The following is a 20,713-nucleotide window of genomic DNA, read 5'->3' on the forward strand; positions in this document are numbered from 1 at the left end:
TAGGGATGTAAATACATTTGGACAAGGACATCCCAGCCGGCCAAACCCTTACGAAGCTGGGCCAATTGTGTGCCGCCTCATGGGTCTCCCGGTCGCGGCCGGCTGCGACACAGCCTGCGATCGAACCCGGGTCTGTAGCGATGCAGTGCCGTTGATCGCTGTGCCACCCGAGAGGCTGTATTTATATTTTTGTTCAGTATATTTACCTAGTTTTTCAATAAACTACGCTGCATATGTCGACTCAATCGTAAATTGTCCTTAAATTGTTATCACCCAATCTGTAATGCTTCAGCGATACAGATTGAATAGACCTCCTCATCACTCAAAAACAGACAAGCAGAAGTAGTAGCGTAGACAAGGTGTTGAGATTACAGTAAGCCGATTTAACCCTATAGAAATAACCTCCAGGTAATTGCTGGTGTCAATATGAAATATTCCCTGATAGCTAAACCCTCCTCTCCCTGACCCTGTCTGCGTCCCAAAGAGCACCCTATTACCTACATAGTGCACTACTTTCGACCAGAGCCGAATGGGCCCTGGTCAAAAGTACTGCACCATATAGGGAATAGTGTGCCATTTCGGACATATCCCTGTATTTAACTTTGCTGCCATTGCAGCCTAATATCCTATCGGCTGTGTGTTTGACACAGAGAGACAACCTGACAGTCCTAACGCACAACATGCCATGCCCTTGGCTTATCCCATGTCTCCTGCCTGGCCCTTTTGCTGGGTGGGGGGGGGGGGGAGAGATCTTGTTTATCTCACTCTTAACAACTTAGTAGTTACTGTATTTCTGACTGTGCTATTCTTTCTTTTTGCAGCATGAAATCGCCTTCATGCGGAACATTCAGGGCCTAAGAGTTTATCCCTGGAGTTAAAAAAAGATCTTACAAGATGTTGACGTCATCATTCTGCAGGAGACATGGTGTAAGACAGACATTGTCACTCCATGCCCCACAGGCTACAGAGAGGTAATTGTGCCTTCACAGAAACACAGCTCTGTCAATAGAGGCAGAGACTCTGGAGGATCATTTGGTACAAATCCAAACTACACAATCTAATTGATACCCTGAAAATTGGTAAATATCACATTTGGTTAAAACTGAAAAAATTACTTGTACTGACAGAAGAATATCCTTTTCGCAATATATATCCACCTCACAGAATCCCCATATTTCTCAGAGGAGATATTCCCCACCCTTGAGGAAGAAACATGCCCTTTACAGGCCCAGGGAAAGGTGCTCATCTGTGGGGACACAAATGCACGCACAGGAACACTACCTGATCAAACGACCACACGAGGGGCCAGCTTTATTACAGGCCATACTGTTTCTAACTGTCTTCATCTCCCCCACAGAAACAACAGTGACAGCACCATCAACAAAAACTGAAGGGATCTGTTGCAGCTCTGTCAAAGCCTGGGTCTGTACTTTGTCAATGGTAGGTTACAGGGGGACTTTTTGGGGAGATTCACCTATTGCTCACCTCTTGGCCACAGCACATAATTATAAACATTTAACCTTTCTCACTCAGCTCATTCACCGTCAAGCCACTAACACCTCTGTCTGATCACAGCCAGATTATGGAAACAACCACACATTCACAGCCCAGTAAGCTGTACAACATCAGAAATTCATACAGATGGACCCAAACAGCACAGAAGAATACCAGAAAGCAACCAGTAACCAAAATATTTGTATTTATTTAACCTTTATTTAACTAGACAAGTAAGCTAAGAACACATTCTTATTTACAATGACAGCCTACTATCCAAACACTCTTAGATAACTTTCTGGATAGCACATCCACTCATAGTAAAGAAGGTATCAATCTAGCAGTAAAAAACATCAACAATGTATTCAGCCAAACAGCAAAAGAACTGAAATATATATATTTTTTAACTACACAAAAAAGACCACAGATGGTTTGATGCAAAAAAAAGACCACAACTGGTTTGATGCAGATTGTAAAATGACAAGGAAAACACTTAGAACAATATCAAACCATAAGCACAGAGACCCAAATAATGGTGAATTAACACTTTCATTACTGTGAGACTCTATAAACGTACACTCAGAACCAAAAAAGCACAGCACAACAGCAAGCAGCTGACACTAATTGAGGAGTCCATAAACACAACTTCTGTCAAAATTGGATCCCCCCCCCAAAAAAAAATCTAAACACGAGGAATTAGCGATACAAAATGGTGACATATGGACAACACATTTTAAAACACTTACAACCCTGTTCAAATTGATGCAAACACAGAACAACGCCAAATTCATGAGAAGTTGAATGGATTAGAAAAAGCTATAAAGGACAATAAAAATCTGTTGGACTCCCCAATTACTGACCAAGAGCTCTCTAAGAAACTTCAGGCCCTCAAATGTAAAAAAAGCATGCAGACCTGATGGCATCCTAAATGAGATGCTCAAATTCACTAGTGCAAAATGTCAATTGGCTATATTAAAACTGTTTAATTTGATCCTGAGTGTAGGTTATTTCCCTGACATCTGGAATCAAGGACTCATAACCCCAATCTTTAAGAACAGAGACAAATTTGACCCTAACAATTAGAGGCATTTGTGTGAACAGTAACCTGGGGAAGGTTTTCTGTAGTATTATAAATGTAAGAGTTCTAAACTTCCTTAATAAGCACAATGCCTTGAGTGAAAGCCAAATTGGATTTATACCAAAACATCGCACAACTGATCATATTTACACCCTACACACCCTGATAGATAAACATGTCCGCCAAAATAATACCAAAATATACGCTTGCTTTATCGACTTCCAAAAAGCATTTGATTCTATTTGGCATACAGGACTGTTCTACAAAGTTATTGAAAGTGGTGTAGGGAGTAAAACATATGACATAATTAAATCAATGTATACTGGCAAAATTGGCAAAAAATAACAATTCTTCACCAGGGTTGCAATCTGAACCCTGCGCTCTTCAATATTTACATCAACGAATTGGCCACTATTCTAGAAAAATCCTCAGCCCCTGGTGTTAGTCTCCACAATTCAGAGGTTAAATGCCTACTCTTTGCAAATGACCTATGCCTGCTGTCACCCACAGCACATGGCCTACAGCAGAGCCTGGACCTGCTAGTGCAGTACTGCCAGGCCCTGGCAGTAAACCCCAAAAATACTAAAATAATGATTTTACAGAGAAGATCCAGATCTCAGGGAATTAGACCAAAGTTCTCATTTGGCACTGCACAGAATACAATTACTTAGGTTTAAAAATGTGCTCAATTGGACACCTTAATGATGCAATGAATGAGAGAGAAAGAATGCAGGGCATTCTACGCCATCAAAAAACGAATTCAAATTGAAATACCTATTAAAATGTGGCTAATTGAATGTGACGTTGAACCAATTGCACTTCATGGCAGTGAGGTGTGGGGTCCACTTGCATAACAAGATTTCACCCAATGGGACAAACACCCCATTGAAACCCTGCATGCAGAGTTCTGTAAGATTCTCCTACATTTCCAGAGGAAAACCACAAACAATGCACGCAGGCCAATATCCACTAATAATAAAAACTCAAAAAAGAGCAATTGGAATGGAAACTCAGTGACCCCCTCTCATATCATTACCAAGCTCTGCAATACCAAGACTGAGCAGAAAAAGAGCCCTCATCCAGCTGGTCCTGGGGCTGAGTTCACAAACCTGTTCTACTAACACACTGAAGCCTCAGAACCAGAACATCCAATCAATCAGATCAAAACAAATTACAACACAGTCAAAACAAAACATTACTTATTGGGAAACACAAGCACAAGCGAAATGCAGTGATCTGGCCCTAAATCGACGATGCACCGTGGCAAACTACTTGACCATGGTTACTGATCAAAACCTTAGAAAAACCTTGACAAAGTACAGGCTCAGTGAGCACAGTTTGCCATCATTGTAAGCCTGCCACACACACACTATAAGATACATTTATTAAACATAAGAATGAGTGTGAGTTTTGGTCACAACCCGGCTCGTGGGAAGTGACAAAGAGCTCTTATAGGACCAGGGCACAGAAGAGGATGTCTTTCTTAATTGACCCCCCCCATGAACGTAACGGACATACAGTATATCAGGAGCTGTGCCAGTCCCACCACATCTGTTGACTCATTCAGCATTAATGCATATAATTCACTGGCTTGTATGCGAAGCAGTAATTGTTTCCAAATAGTATGGAGCTTGCCTGTCCTAGCCACTCGGTAGCTCACCATATAAGACGCTTCTAGCCCCTTCTTATTAATGGTATCTGTTGCTTTTATACATGTCTTACTACTCGAAAGTCATTTTTATTCTCACTCAAAAAACTCCCGTGGCTTATTTTTTCAAATTCTGATGTTTCATTTCTAAATGTCTGCGCAAGAGTGAAGGTTTCCCATGAGTGAGTAATGGTTGATGTGATTGGATGTTCATTATTTGACTAGGCTTCCTGTATTTGACATTGTTATTTTGCTGAACACTAGATGGTTTAATTTTACTTTTGGCAGTGAAATGAGGCTACTCAGGCGAGGGAAAAAAAACACCCAAATGTATAGACCCGTTGGAAAACATAAATATACTGTTTGAAAATGTGAAGAATAAAAAATAAATAATATTTTTTTAAATATGAATCACATTTTTATTTGGTGTACCCCCGACGGCATTGCGCGCACCACAGCAGAACCTGAGACAGAGCTGCATTTCCTGACAAAATGTTTAAAAAAATAAACGTATTCAAGTTTTCAAAGACCTCTCTGATGAGGATAGGCTACCCGTCCTGTTGGGGGAGGACGCAGAGAGCTGTGTGTTGGCAGCGCACCATATTTCTGCCTGCCATAAGATAAGGGACAGTGTCTGACAGACCAACCATCCTGTACATATCCTTGTTGTTCAATGTATGGTTATTTTGACCTTTGGTTATTGTTGTTACTGTTGTCCCGTTGACAATATTGATTATTATTATGTTAATATTGTAAATCCCAAAGAAAGTTTGGCAATATGTAAATTGTTACCTCATGTCAATAAAGCAAATTGAATTGAGCGAGAGAGGACTTAAACTACCCAGGACTCAGAGTTCACCCTTAGTCACATACACACCGAGCATGAACGCAAGCAAGTGGTCATACACACACACACACACTGAGAGATGGCACTCTAATTGACATGCAGAGGTGGACTGTGAGCATTACAGACAGACATATCTGCTATCTGCTACGAGACTCCTTTACAACTAGAGTTTCAACACCACCTCTGTTCTTAATTTGTATTCCTGTGGGACTCCTTTCCAAGCTCTGAGGTTATTTTGTGAACTTGAAGGATTTCAGGATTTTCTTTTCCTAAGGTGGTGAAAGAGGGTGAGTTATCAATCAAGTTCTCATGCTACAATGATGCAATGTTTCCCTCTTTGTCTTACAGATAGAAGAAATGTTACATCTGTGAGCTCCATTAGTTTCTACTGTTCCAAATCAAAGAATTAAGACATCATTAGGGAAAATACAACCAATAGACCGAGACACATATAAGGGCAGCATTATTGCACACTACTTAAAGTTACTCTCAAACGTTGGTATAATTTCAGCCAGTAGTTTTGATAGTAGTGCTCATGAGCCAAAATTGGTCCCCGTTTTCTGTGTGCTAAGTCAGATTGTGTACAACATCATCCATTTCGTATATGTTACATCCTGCAAAATATACATTTGTTTTTTTTGTTGAAATTCTTGTGTTACGAATGCAATTCGTACTATATGTTACATATTTGTGCTTAAGATCCTGGAGTGCATCTTTAATTCAAACCTCATTTCCATTGTAAAAGAAAAGCAGGCTGAGATACTGATGTTTGTATTTGTTCAGCTTAATCTGACCTTTCCTTGCCCTGGACATGACCACAGCTAACAATAATAAGATAAATAGGAGCCATTGCTACAGGTGAGAATATAATTGAAGAAATACATTATCGGTATGTCGACTCAGAGCTTCGAGACGCTGTATCTGAAAATATTTCTCCAATCTGAACATCTTCGTATGAACTAAAAGGTTATCAACTAAAGGTTTTACCATACAAAATGTTTTCAAATGTCCAAGTGTTTGCATGTCGGTGTTAGTGTATGAGAACGACATGGATGCCGATTAAAGTGCATGTGATCATTTACTTTTGAAGCGCTCAATAGACTAGCATTCACAGAAGAGTAAGTGCACCAAAAAGCATTCCATTTAGAAATGTGTAATTCAAGTGCATTTCCCTGAGTATAAATAGAATAGAACATCTGAGTAATAATTATATAAACTCTGTAAAATATTTCATAGTAGGAAATACAAGCCAATAAAACAGAATATTTTATATTAAAATACAGTTAAACAGTGGCCGACAGTCATGGATCAGCATCACGGACAGTATTTATCCCTTAGTATAAACTGGATTCATCAACGCATAATTACAAAAGGATTATCAAACTTCAATATAAAATATAGATACATTTACTGTATAATAAAATCAGCATAGATTACATTTGCACTCATTCAAGCGGTCCCCAATTTCCTCCCGCTTGGCCATAACTAGGGTTGCAAAATTTCTGGAACGTTCAATCATTTCCCTGGCTTTTCAGAAGTCCTGATTGGAGGACTCCAGATTTCCTGCTTATTCCCTGATTCCAGGAATCCTCCAACCGGGATTTTGGGAAAACCAGGGAATTTATTGAAAGTTGCAGGAATTTTCCAACCCTAGCCATAATTGATGTTTGAAGATCTGAAGGATCTGGATAAGTATATATATATATATATATATATATATATATATATATATATATATATATATATATATATATATATATATATATGTGAAGTTTTCACCATATTGCTTACACCTTACAAATCTACACACATCAAAGTGTTAGGACCAAGGGGGTGGGGTAGTGGGCAGATTGGGACCTATCACAGGATGACGGTGTCACAGGACAAGGAGGATAGATTGTCCTAGCCAGGATAAGGAGGGCATTACAGCATAGAAATATAATTTATAGAATGGACATCCCCATTCAAGTCAATGTACTAACAATGGGTGGACTGGCCGCCATATTACGTGTACCCATGCCTTTACCAGTCAAATTCCAGTGTGCCAAGTGGCCGTCCATTCTATAGACTATATTTCTATATAGTACAGTCACTAGTCACTCTTCTTATTGCTCTCCGTTTCAGTGCTTTCCGGTTGCTCTTTGGCCTTCTTCGGGGAGCCCTTTCCCCTCTTGTGTGCAGCAATCTTGGACGGGGAGCCAGGGGCTGTGCCGTTCAGGCTCTCACAGGCCTCGTTGATGCTCTTCTTAGTGGCTGTGGACGGCTTCTTCACTACAAGGGTCTCAGTCTCCGTGGTGAGGGTGGTATATGAGGATGGTGATGGACCAGCGAAGAATGTGCTGTATACGACAGACTCGATGGGAGCAAAGGGTGAGGAAGAGGAGCCGGTCAGCATCATCCTTGTCTGGAAAAAAAAAAAAAAAAAAAAAAAAAAAGAGAGTGATGGAAGGATTTAGAAGAATGGAGACACAGGGTGGAGTGATGAGAATACACTGACAACTACAAAAATGACTAATGGAGGTAAACAGATTCTTAAATCAGATTAAATGCAACTTTAGTGAGTTGACCGGTGAACCCCAAATTAACATTTGAGAGAGTTCTGAAAACCTGTGCTTAGATTCAGAGTCGAGAGCAGGAGACCTCGGTGTGAGAGGATTGAGAAAGAATGACGCAACAAGATGAAAACGATACAAAAATCTTCTGCTGGGGCAACACTAAGACTAATGTTGAGTCATAGCTAATGATAAAGGTAGGTCATTCAAATAACATGACGAACACTACCATTTAATGCTGTAAGAATGTTGTTTGATTTCCATAAAAATGATGTCTTGGCTGTTTTCCCAGACGAATAAATCTATTCCTGTGTTTAAAAAAACACTTTCAGCTGAGATTGTCCTATTGAGTATGCTTTATTAGTTCATGTCTAGGCTTGATCTGGGTCCGATAAACATACGAGTCCTATAGTGTTAGGGTTGGGGTTGAGGCTAGGTCAGTGACTGACCTTGTTGACGACGGTGAAGCCAGTGTAGATCAGCATGAGGTGCTGTTTCTGGACAGGAAGGTACTGGTTCTGCTGCAGGGCAAACAGCACCGCTCCTATCAAGGTGACCTTAGTGGGGCTGCGCAAACACAAAGGTTAAAGGTCAGAGGTCAACTCGGATGTCATGACTTCACCATTGTGGTTCTGAACAGATTGTGAGTCACAGCGGGTAGGCATTCAGGATCCCCTCTTCGCTCTCCCGTATCAGAATAGGGAGACGCCACTAGACAGACATCATCACACAACAACAGATCAAAGTCAAAGCCAACACAGTCAGCCAGCCAGCGACAGATCTGTCACTCAGTGAGTCTCCAATTACATCACTGGGTTTCTGTGCACAACATCATACAGAGTCAAGTACAAGCACTGTTAGAGGAGACTTACTAGGTCATCTTAAGAAGCTCGTTGGTCTCTGGCTTCCAGACTCCTCGTACCAGCTGCTCAAAGTTACTGATCAGACCCCCTCCAGCACCTAAAGAGAAAGAGAGAAGTAGACGCTGTGTAATTGTCCTCTGGGTTGTTACAGTAGCCTGTACAGCCTGATCCCAGATCTGTTTGTGCAGTCTTGCCAGCTCCAGTGGTCTGTTTGGCATGACAATGACCATATGAGTTTGCTATACAGCACAAACAAATCTTGGAGCAGTCTAGTTGCATTATACTCTTTTGGTCCAGTACTTAGTCTAAAAAGTCAACTCAATGAGTTTGTTTGCTGCTAAATAAATACTAAGAATGTAATGTGTGTAAAGGCTTCCGGGCTTCATTTACAGGATCACAATTAAGTGTCAAATCAACCTCATGTTATGTAGAAACATTTGTAAGGACCAAAGCTCAGGACGTTAACGACGACAACAGTAACGGCTTTGATATCCATTACATTTCTCAAACCTGTCTTATGAATGACTACCTACAAGGCTTTACTTTCCAAATTGATTTGCACACAACGTACCCACGGGGCAAAAACTGGTTGAGTCAATGCTCTTTCCACGTCATTTCAACGACAGAAATCCATGTGATGACGTTGAATCAACGTGGGAAACTGATTGGATTTGCAGAAAGTCATCAACGTAAGGGAATTTGGTATTTTTTTCACCCAGCCTTTAACCATGACATGGTGAATGTGTTGTTGAATTTAAGTTAGTTGACAACTCAACCGGGTGTAAATCAAAACTAGATGTCGAGTACACTTCATGAATGGGAGAGAGAGAGCGTTTTATGCATCTGTGTGTGTGTGTGTATATGGGCATATTTCACATGCTTGTCTGTATTCACACAGTGGTACCTTAGCATAGCGTATAGTGGCCAGAGGTTGTCACAATCTCTATGGTTATCAGACTGTATGCTTGTGCGGATTGCATTCACAATAGATGCCTACTGTACCTTTAGCCCATCCTATAGCGATCATCACCAGCAGGCCATCCTTGTACTTGCTGTGTGCCTGAGCCACACCCCCCAGGACCTTCCATGTGCGGGTCACCTCCTTCATACCCGTCAGCACCAGACGCAGGGGGAAGAGGGCGGTACAGGAGTACACCACGTCCTGGGGGCAGTAGAACACCAGGTACCTGGAATACACACGCACACAGGGAAGGCAGGCACACACACGGACAGGAATGCACGCACATATGCATCCAAGCCAGGACTCACACAGAAATGTACACACAAACAGACATTTGAGAATTAGCTCCGTTTACATTCAGTTTACTGTAGTAAACCCCCAGCTATACTGTCTGTTAACAGCAGTCTTCCATTTAGCCAGCAGAGGGCGGAATTTTACCCAATTCTTCCCACAAACCACAGCCATGCAATGTCCATTCAGGAAGTAGTGAGTAAAATATTACAGCAAAACACCTTGCTGCTCCAATCCACATCATTATAACGGAGATAAAACATAAAAAGCTTTTCGTCGAACATGTATGAAATCGTGAGCCCGGGGTAGGCTGTCTGTAGTGTGCGTGTTTGTTTTCTCAATGATGACATAAATAACAGCATTTTAAGCCTTTATTTAACTAGGCAAGTCAGTTAACAACAATTTCTTATTTACAATGACGGCCTACCCCGGCCAACTGTGCACTGCCCTATGGGACTCCCAATCACAGCTGAATGTGACGCAGCCTGGATTTGAACCAGGGACTGCAGTGATGCCTCTTGCACTGAGATGCAGTGCCCCTGTGCCACTCGGGAGCACCCAGTATATATTACCTTCACCGTACTTGAACAATTACATATTCTAGCCTGGTCCCAGATCCGTTTGTGCCGTCTTGCCAAATCCCATGGTCAACATTGCCATGCGAAACATATACAGCACAAATAGATCTGGGAGCAGGACTGGCTAATTGGTCCATTCCTGTGTGGTCATTTACCCACTTATTTGCATATTCTGTTACACAAGTGTATGTTATCAAAACACCCATAGGCCTACTGAAATCCACAAGGTAACTAAAATTGAATTTAAAGTGGTAAATGATCTTAGACCCAACCCGGATGCCAAACAGCTCTGTCCTTGTAATCTTAGATTTAAGTGCTGCATTCGACACGGTTGACCATAATGTCCTTCAGGACAGACTGGAGAGGTGGGTTGGTCTCTCCTGTTAAGTTCTAAATTGGTTTAGGACCTATTTAACCAGTTGAGAGTTTGTCACCCTTGGTGAACATAACTCAGAGAAAATATATATATCACATGTGGAGTTCCACAAGGTTCGATTTTGGGTCTGGTACTATATACGTTACCCCCGTCGCAGCATTATGAGAAAGCACATTTTCAATGCTACGCAGACGATACACAACTTTACATTTCTGTGTCACCAGAGGATTTTAGCTCCACAAATAAACGATTAGACTGTATTAGTGATTTAAATACTTGGATGGCACACAAGTTCCTCCAGCTAAATCAAGACAAGACCGAGAGACTTGTTGGAGCCAAAGCACAGAGAGGGAATCTGGCCGCACATTTTACATTTACAGGTAATAAAGACTAGGATTTTAGATTCTGAATTAAATTTCAAAATCAAACATTGGGAATGTGAACAAAATAGCTTTTTTCCCCCTCACCTGAGGAACATTGCCAAGGTGTGGCCGTTTCTCTCTCAGGCTGATACAGAGAGACTCATCCATGCTTTTATTAGAAGCAGGCTTGACTACTGTAATGCTCTCCTGTCTGGTCTTCCCAAGAAAGCCATTGGTCAACTGCTAAACATACAGAATGCTGCAGCACGGGTACTGACCAGGACCAGACGGAGAGCACGCATTACACCAGGTCTCTGCACTGGCTGCATGTGAGTTTTAGAATTAATTTTAAGATTATTCTATTGGTTTCTAAATCCATCTACAATTGTGCACCCCAATACATGTCAGACATGCTTTTAAGTTATGTACCCAGTAGGTCCCTCAGGTCCTCTGTCATTGGCCTTTTAAAATCTTAGGGCTAGGCATCCCGCTAGCGGGACAACTTCCGGTGAAACTGGAGGGCGCGCAATTCAAATAAATAATCATAAACATTATGGATATTAAACATTTAGGAGCATACAAGTATCTTATATCGGTTAAAATCTTAGATTAACAGTAATTTAACTGCACTGTCCGATTTACAATAGGCTTTACAGCGAAAACATGCCATGCGATTGTTTGAGGATGGCGCCCCACATCAAAATATTTTTCCACCAGCACAGGTTTCATAAATTCACAAATAGCGATTAAATATTCACTTTGAAAATCTCCCTCTGATTTGTCATCTAAAAGGGTCCCAGCTACAACATGTAGTGTTGTTTTGTTAGATAAAATCCTTTATATCCCAAAAAGTCAGTTTAGTTGGCGTCATCGATTTGAGTAATCCAGTCCATCAACATGCAGAGAAAAGAATCCAAAAAGCTACCGCTAAACTTTGTTAAAACAAGTCAAAATACATTTATTTTATCCTCAGATACGCTAAAATGTAATTAAACTACAATATTTCATACTGAAAGAAGTATGTTCAATAGGAAAACGATATTAGCAGGTGCGCATCCTCTTCGTCCCACGCACAGACTGATTTCCAAGACTGTATCCCTGTACTAAACTAAAACTATAATTCTTCCTCATTTGGGAAGAAACAAGCCTGAAACCTTGAACAAAGACTACTGACACCCAGTGGAAGCCATAGGAATTGCATACTGGGAGCTAGATTTAATTTTTTCCCTATACGTTCTATTGGAAGAGCATGGTTGGTTTTTCTTTGGATTTTCGCCTACCATATACATTGTATTAGTCTCCTATATTATTTAAACATTTCTACAAACTTCAAAGTGTTTTTTTCCCCAATGGTACCAATTATATGCATATCCTGGCTTCAGGGCCTGAGCAACAGGCAGTTTACTTTGGGCACGTCAGTCAGGTGGAAATGGAGAAAAATAGTTAGACCCTAGCCTGAGGAAGTTATTATCTCAAAGTCTAGGACCAAGAGGCATGGCGAGGCAGCCTTCAGTTGTTATGCCCCAGCCTCTGGAATAGCCTGCCAGATAACCAGAGGGGGGCCGAAACTGTGGACATATTTAAAAGAGATCTTAAAATACCTATTATTAGCTTTTCTTTTCCTAAGGGTGCTTTTTAGTTGTTCAGTTTGTGTCACTATTTTGTTTTTTTATCTTGTGTTTGCTGTGTAGTAAATATTTAAGCTTTTTAAAAACATTTTCCTGTAAAGCAAATTGTGTTGCATTCCATGTCTGAAATGTGCTGTATAAATAAAGATTGATTTGACAAAGACAGGTTCTTAAATGTCCATGTTTAAAAATAAATGTACAGCACAGTTCAACAATCAGTAAGCATGTTGGATTCCCCCCCAGCAGAGGGCACTAAAACACTATGGTATTGAAAAGGAAGCATGGTGGATGTGTTTTAGTTTTTTTTAAATAGGTGCTATTTTATTCAGCCCTTTCCCCTGCTGTGTATCCAGACTGGGAGAGCCTCAGAGAATCTATGGTCCATTGGTTTTCAGGGTCCACTGAAGGCAATCTACACAAGTATTCTAGTGTGTATTCCAATGGCTTTCCCAGAGACACTGCATGTTGGGCTATGTTTTCGTGTGATTCCTCTCTCTCCCCATCCCCTCCCCCCCCCACACACTCACCAGATGACAGAGGCCATTAGGACATTGGCGCTGTTCGACAGAGGGGCTATAGGGGCCTCCCTCTCTAACCCCTACCTCCCTCTCTGATCTCTTAAACCTAATACAGGACTCACCATATGACAGAGGCCATGAGAACGCTGGTGCTGTTGGACAGGAAGGCTATGGGGGCCTCAGCCATCATGAAACCTGAGAGAATGCCCCCGCCGAAGCAGTAGAGCATGGAACTGAACCAGCAGGCAAACGGGCTCCTCCGCGCCACCTCCAGGGCACCTGAAACCCAGTCACCAGCGGTTAGTTTATCTAAAACTAAGTCAAATAAAGTACAAGTACAATATAACATATGACACAATGGGTCCAGGGCAGTTTAAATATTAACTACAGTAGATAGAGAACTGAGAACCAGGTCAGCCACAGGACTAGGATATGTGCTCATCTCACCTACACACATTTTGATACAGATATGAGAATCAGTTTAAGGACTTCAGAGTAAAGTGCAGAGTTAAGAGTTCAAAAGTTGATTAGGGCTGGTATCTACTCAATTAAGATTAAGTGTATCGTCTCCCCATATCCCAAGCCATTCAGCATTGTGCTCCTTCCCTCTCAGTCAGACTATGGACACTGCCTCTTAAGGAAGGAATTCTAGATCAACTAGGATCAAGTATTAAGAAAGACTTCCACTATGTATTAGGGACAGACACAGGTAGTTGGGTCACTCAGGTCAGCCAAAAGGTCATTACACCACAGTGTGGCAAACAAGCTAATAAACCCCACCCACTCTGACAAATAAATGTTATGTTCAATTAAAAATATGGCTAAATATAGTAGGCTCACATGGTGAAAATGTACTAGTCAAGTACAAGATCAAGTTGCTACCACTTGGTCACCAAATATGGAGGGGGTCAAAAAGTTCATGGCTTGAGTGGAGGGAGGTGGTCCGGAAAATGATTGATGGAGTCTGCTGATGTACAGGATCAAGTTCCTACCAGTCCAGTCCACCATGTGAGCATAGGACGTACACAGCTGAGGCCCTTCTCAGAGCCATATTTAGCACCTTGGCTCTGGCCCTTCCTCATCTTAATTTGCCAGTTCCCAAGTAGTCTACTTCCTGGTGTCAAGGTTAGCCCCACGCTAACTAAATCCTGTAATGCCAGCCTGGTTAATCTGAGGGATTAAAGAGTCCTGGAGAGGCAGGCAAGGAAGCCTCCTGCCCTGAGCACGAACACAACTAGGAAGCCATGTTATTTAGAGTTCTCCCTCTTGAACACAACTAAGGCTTCCTTTATAAGACTGCAGAGTAGACCTATGGTAACTACATATGCTCTTCCCATTGTCTCAATAGTTAACACAACAGGATAAACACTACTGTCGTTTTTTCTAAAATAAAATCATACATTTTCCTGTATTTTGAGGGTTTTATTGACAGTATAAATTGGAAACAGTGGAGAGAGAGAGAGGTTAAGAGAGGTTTTACAGGAAGAACTACAACCGTATCTGAAGTGTAACTACTAAATCGCAGGGCATCTGACATACGGTTCACATGACATCACATGATATAGATCAAGCAATACGGATTAGTGATTACCTGTTTCCATGAGAGGGTGAGCTACAGTACACAGTTGGCACACACATACAAAGAAATACACACAAAGCAACAGCAAATAAACACATACGCCAACGGTTCCTCACAACTCCAAATCTCAGGCGCCACCAAACAACCATTTGCACAACCATTCAATAGCTGATGAAAAATGTATTTGGTGCGCCAGTTCACTACAGATGGACACTCAGCTTTGCGCAACAGTACCCATCTGAACACGCATACATCAGAACTGACAGCCTACATGGTCGGCGGCGTTTGCCGTTGGAGCAAGGTAGCTGATGTTGCAACTGAAGTCGTGGTTACAGCACGTCAGCACATTTGCCCATCAACAACATCCCTAAACAAAACAACTGCCATCGTGCCAACCATCAATTGAAAGCAGGTCGTAGTCAATTGACGGAAGGTTATAACAGTCGTAATAACCTCTTAACAAGCTTAGTAAACAGTTAAATCACTGTGAAAGCAGGAGGAGCGGTGTAACCATGGCGACTCCGTGTCACTGACACATCAACGCTTAACAGGTTGTCATGGTTAAATGTTTAACCTACCCGTTTAAAATATAGCCCGGTCCCAGATCTGTTTGTGCCCTCTTACCAACTCCCATGAGAGTTGTCATACCAAACAGTTCGCAAGTCCACACAAACAGATCTGGGACCAGGCTAGGTTAAAGGAAGGTAATGAATAAAGAAACAAAAGCTCGGCGGCCATGCACGCACCAGATCTGGGACGAAGCCTTCTGGATAGAAGATTTGTCAACAGCAGATCTCTAAAGATGAGTTTACTCAGAGCCATATACAGTCTATACATACTGTAATGACTCGGGATGGATTTCTATAGCAGGTGGATGGGATTGTGACGGTAATGGCATGTAGGAATAAGTTGTTATTACTTCATAAATACATACCTGTCTACTGGGAAACATACTGTAACCTGTAACATAACCAAAAGGCACAACATTCATGAATATGCCTATACAAAGAGTTCAATGGTAATAGTACAGATAGTTCAATGACATGCATGTAAATGTGTACACAACATCTACTGTAGGCGTTATATCCCTTGAGTATATAGGCATAGTGTTGGTAAAATGTAGCCGTGTTTAGAGAGAGGATTTCTTTCTCTCATGAGAACTGAGCAGACAGCAGAGAAACAGAGTTGGTTATTTTGTCACAAAGGCCTGCAGAGGTGTGTTTCGCCACATACAAGAGCAGTGTGTGAAATTAGCTGTGATGAGCTTCCTGTAGTTGAAAAACAGTTCATGCCTTGAGGGCTATAAAAGCAGCAGAGCCAGCCAAGCAACAGAAATTAAGGAAGGCTGCGTTCCCCCCATTTAGCATAAGTAAACAAGAGAGGTGAGAGGTTTCGTCAACTAATACATTCCACTGCATATTTGTAATTATTGAAGCTTTGTTGAATCGTCTATCCCTTGCACGCTGAGAATCCCTTGAGAATGGGTGAACTGGTTATGCTGCCAGCTAGGGATATTCATTGAGTGGGTTGTTGAGTTTTTTGCTTCAAGAGTCCCCAGAGAAAGCCTAAAACGTTTGGCCCCAGTCTGTGATATTTCACATGCTCCCTCTACAAACAGGAAGGAACAGAATGTGGTGTAACCCCCTGTCTCTCTGCAGTTCCCGTCTACCGGGTTCACTTACAGGGTTTCTAGAGCTGCAGTTTGTTTCTAGACCCCGTTTAGAAAACACTGATGCATGTCGCTCTGAGAGACTAGTTTCACGTCACAGAATCGTCAGAGTCTGGGAGAGACTACTCTCTCTCGTTCAGTCCGTTTGTTTTTCTGTGTCTGTCTCTCCGGGCCAGGTCTCCTCTGTGAGTACTTGAGGATGGGGCACTTCTTTTTAGATTACAGACTGTTCACAGAAGGAACTAATGCTGCGTTTTTCCATTTTAGATGGCAGACAGACCTCCCACTTCCTGTACAACTCACTCAGTGAAGTTTGGACACGGCTTGAAATGACTATGCTGTATAAAGACAAGTGCTCGTGAAAAATACTTTTTATAATAAACACCATCTATATATCAGCGGTGCTTTTCAAGTGGCTCTAAATGTACAATGTGCCAGTTAATTTCCATAAAAAATGTCAAGTCTGAGTGCTTTGTGGGAATCATGACAAGATCCAGTGCCGTCTAAAAATGAAGGCCAGCCAGAACAGGATGGAAGACAGAGGGGAAAAGAACAGGCTCTTTTGGAACATTCCTTTCCTTTCTGGGAGAAAATATGATTTGGAACTTAGACTCTAATAAGCTTCATTGTTCTCTGTGGCTTCAGTTCGAGAATTGATCCCTGATATGGCTGTAGATTCCACTAATATGGCTTTCTGTGTTGTAGAAGCCATCATAATACAGGCAAGGCTATGACCATATCATGTCACACACACACACTCTCCACACACCCAGGGGAGGGGTTATATGAGGACCACTGGTGCATGTTGGGTGACCGTGTGATATTTTGGGAGGTTGACAGCAGAGGCAAACTGCACGAGGGCAACCCCCTCCATTACTCAAATCACTCACACCCAGGAAGCCTGTGGGACAGACTGTACCCCAATTTACACCCCATTCCAAATTTAGTGCACTATATTTGACCAGAGCCCTATGGGCCCTGGTCAAAAGTAGTGCACTACTGTATATAGGGAATATGGTGCCATTTGGGATGCAGATCATAGCCTATAGGATCAGCAGCGGCTGAGGCATTGACAGGCCAGAGGGAATGAGATGCCACACAAGTCAGTGAAGCCACACTAGCTCTAACCCTGCTGTTTGTTTCAGACCTGGGTTCAAGTACTATTTGATATCATTTCAAATTCTTTATCTGGGCTTGACTGAGCTTGCCTGCCGCAATGGAACCAATAGAATAGTCACAAAAATGCAACTATTCATCTGGTACTCCAGACAGACTAGAGTAAATGCTTGAATATTTTTTATTTTGAACTCAGGTCTGGTTTGTTTGGGGAAAAGGTCAACCTTAAAGCTGTAAAACTCCACCTGTCTCTAAACTGAGCCACTATAAGAGTGACATAAATATAACAGACTTGGCATAGTGTCAGGCAGCCTGATTTGCAGTAGGCCTGTACTGTAGCTGCTACCTATATCACAATGGTTAGTGCCACTGATAGTGTGTTTGTTGTAAATGTTAAGATAGCATCTCTATGAGGTCAATACAGCCATGCCATTGACTGATTTACTTTCATTGACCTTTAAGCTTATCATAAACATTATCGTGATTCATGAATAGGCTACAGTAGTTGATTGTGTTCTCTAAATCACACATTCCGTGTTATTATCCATTTATAGCCTACTGTATGTCATTATCTACATTTGGGTCCCGTTTTTCCATCCGTGAGTCTTGAGGCAGTATTGATGCCAAAACAGAACCAGAGAGGAGCCCCATTCAATTATTGATGCGTCTCTTTCGCCTCCCTTCTCAAGCACAGAGTATCAAAATCTTATAGCTGCAAAGCTCCAGTTACATACAGTTCCGGCTAAAGATTAAAACTGAAGTAATTAGTCCCCACGCCCTGATACAGCACAATACACGATCTCACTATGTGTGTGGGAGAGGGATGGATTGTGTGTGTGTGTGTGTGTGTCCGCACACAATCACTGTCCACTATATGAACTTCCAGAGGCATGTTTAAAAACTTCAAGGGTGCAAAAGTGGCGTGACTTGACCTTGTTAATGTCAACTGGGCAAACAGATAAAACAAATAGATTTAGCTAGGACTCATGCATAACTCTTGTCACTTTGTAATATGAGGGATGTCAATTCTCAAATTAATCCCGCAGCAGTAATCCATTCCCTAAGATTATTACGCCATCCAGCTGTGGGTATTTCGAAAATGAAAACATGACGTGGCCAAAAACGTCGAATTGTGTGGAATGTTCTCTCAAGTTCCACGTTCTCACACGCTTACTGTCACGTCTGGTGTGGAGGCAACTCGAGGCGGGATTCTGTCATCAGGGAGCAAAAAGTGTAGTATTCAAGCCTTGCCTTACTGTCATTAAAATATGGAAAGCAACGAGGCAAAACATTCAATGAAGCTTTATAAACAGTCAGAACTAGGCTACTGTAGTGAACTAGACCGGTCAATGTCAACCCGCTGTTGAACGGTCTTTGCTTACCTGGCTGTTCTCGCAATGCCATCACTGAGACAATGTAATGCGCCGTGTCAAAGTACGGAAACATGGACAGACCAGCCAGTCCATGGGACACTTCGTCCAAATTCAGAACCCCAAACAAATCCATATTTCTGTTACTCTGGAATCCCTCGATATGTGTGCTCTCTACTTCTAATCTTCGAGGTGTTTAAATAAGTGGCAGTCGTCCAACTCCGAGCATCTGAGCAGTCGGTTAGTGGTTTATCCCGTCTGTTTTGTCTTCAGAGTTCAGATCTAAACAGCTGCTTCTGACGAGCGCAAAACTGACAACACCTGTTTATCCGTCAGCAACGGCTCCCTGTGGACAAGGGACAGCCAATGCAATGCCATTGACATCAGGAGGCGGAATTCCGGCTACGTAAATCCGTCAATGAGGTGGCTGTTGGAGCGAGCGGAGCTCTCTGATTGGCAAGAAGTGGAAGGATGAGCCAATCAGAGGTGTGTGTGTGGCTCGCGGACTGACGCTATAGGACAGGTTCTCGCAATACACTTCTGCACGCGCGTGGACACGCACGCACGCGCACACACGCACACAAGCATACAGGTTGCAACTATTTACATAATTGTAATTACATGAGCAGCAGGTACAGTTATGCACAGGCTATCGTTGCAATTGTTTATATTGTGCATAGGTAGCGTGTAACAACTGTGTAGGTACACTTTGGATCAGTCATTACAGTATAAAATGTAACAATTTGTGTAGGTTACCTACTGTAGGCTAGCCTACCTGCCAAAAAAGAAAAATGGGATGCATGTTGTATGTGTAGGTTTATTTTGATCGAACAGTTCGTGAACAAGAACATGTCTACTGTAGATCAAGTTGGGGGCTCAACCACAGACTTAGATAGACATCGCATCTTTGTATCTGTTCAATTATGGCACCTGTGAGAGCACGGCAGCGCCATGGAGCCCACCTTCATTTTCAATAAATGTTCTTCTTCTACTATATCTATACGTTGGCGAACAAACTGAAAGGGTACATACTGCCACTTGGAGCATTTTGTTCGAACAGGTATAAATCCAAGGTTGGCGATTTGCTGCCACCTGCAGTTATGGAACGTTTGCTCAGAGGTATAATTCATTGGCTGACATAGCCGCAGGAAGATGTTTGGGGGTGGGGGTGCTGCGATTTTTGTTATAGAATTTTTTTTGCTGACGTTACAGATGGCTATATCGGGTCTTTAATACATGACTAGTAAAGGACCAGTAAAGGACTTTTGTTTTTTAACTTTTGTTTTTAATTATGATTTTTCACGGGATGCTGCAGCACCCACAGCACCCCTATTTCCCATGGCTATGATGGCTGATAATCTCTCCTGGTGACCTGGATGGAATTATGTGATCCTTCCTTAACCCGGAGGAAGTCCCACCCAGTTGACTACTTCAAAGTGGGGAAAGTCCTCAATGTCGCTGCCCAGGGCCAGCGTTATGGGGCCTGGCCCGACATACTCTACCTCCTTGCCCGTCCAAATAAAATATTGAAATATTGATTGTTTATTTGACCGAGACAAGCACCCACAGAAAGGAACATCAATCTCAGATAAAGCATTTGAGCGACCGAAACAGCGCCCCTCTGTCTCAGTATGTGTAGACCATGTATCTGATGCGGTCTGGGCAAAAATAGTATGGCATGTCTCAAGCTTACGGACAATGTCAAATGTGATATAGCGAAGCACCTGAGTGAGTTAGGTGTGCAATTACGCAGGTACTTTCCCAAACCGGATGACACAAACAA

General features: G+C 42.1%; 1 protein-coding gene across 2 annotated transcripts; it reads right to left on the reverse strand.

Moving 5' to 3' along the window:
• Positions 1 to 7,092: 7,092 nt before the first annotated feature.
• Positions 7,093 to 19,314, reverse strand: tmem38b (transmembrane protein 38B). Of its 2 annotated transcripts, XM_029708532.1 has the most exons (7): positions 18,943 to 19,045; positions 15,710 to 15,735; positions 13,319 to 13,475; positions 9,485 to 9,669; positions 8,492 to 8,579; positions 8,069 to 8,186; positions 7,093 to 7,471 (listed from the first exon to the last, which is right to left on the reverse strand). In XM_029708532.1, exons 3-7 carry the CDS (start codon positions 13,423 to 13,425, stop codon positions 7,160 to 7,162), a joined length of 810 nt encoding a protein of 269 aa, XP_029564392.1. In that variant the 5' UTR covers positions 13,426 to 13,475; positions 15,710 to 15,735; positions 18,943 to 19,045; the 3' UTR covers positions 7,093 to 7,159. The 2 variants fall into 2 exon arrangements, with proteins under 2 accessions (XP_029564392.1, XP_029564391.1); XM_029708531.1 differs by lacking the exon at positions 15,710 to 15,735 and having other exon boundaries at positions 18,943 to 19,314.
• Between the last annotated feature and the right edge of the window lie 1,399 nt (positions 19,315 to 20,713).

The sequence above is a fragment of the Salmo trutta genome, chromosome 23, assembly GCF_901001165.1.
Source record: "Salmo trutta chromosome 23, fSalTru1.1, whole genome shotgun sequence".
NCBI lineage: Eukaryota > Metazoa > Chordata > Actinopteri > Salmoniformes > Salmonidae > Salmo > Salmo trutta.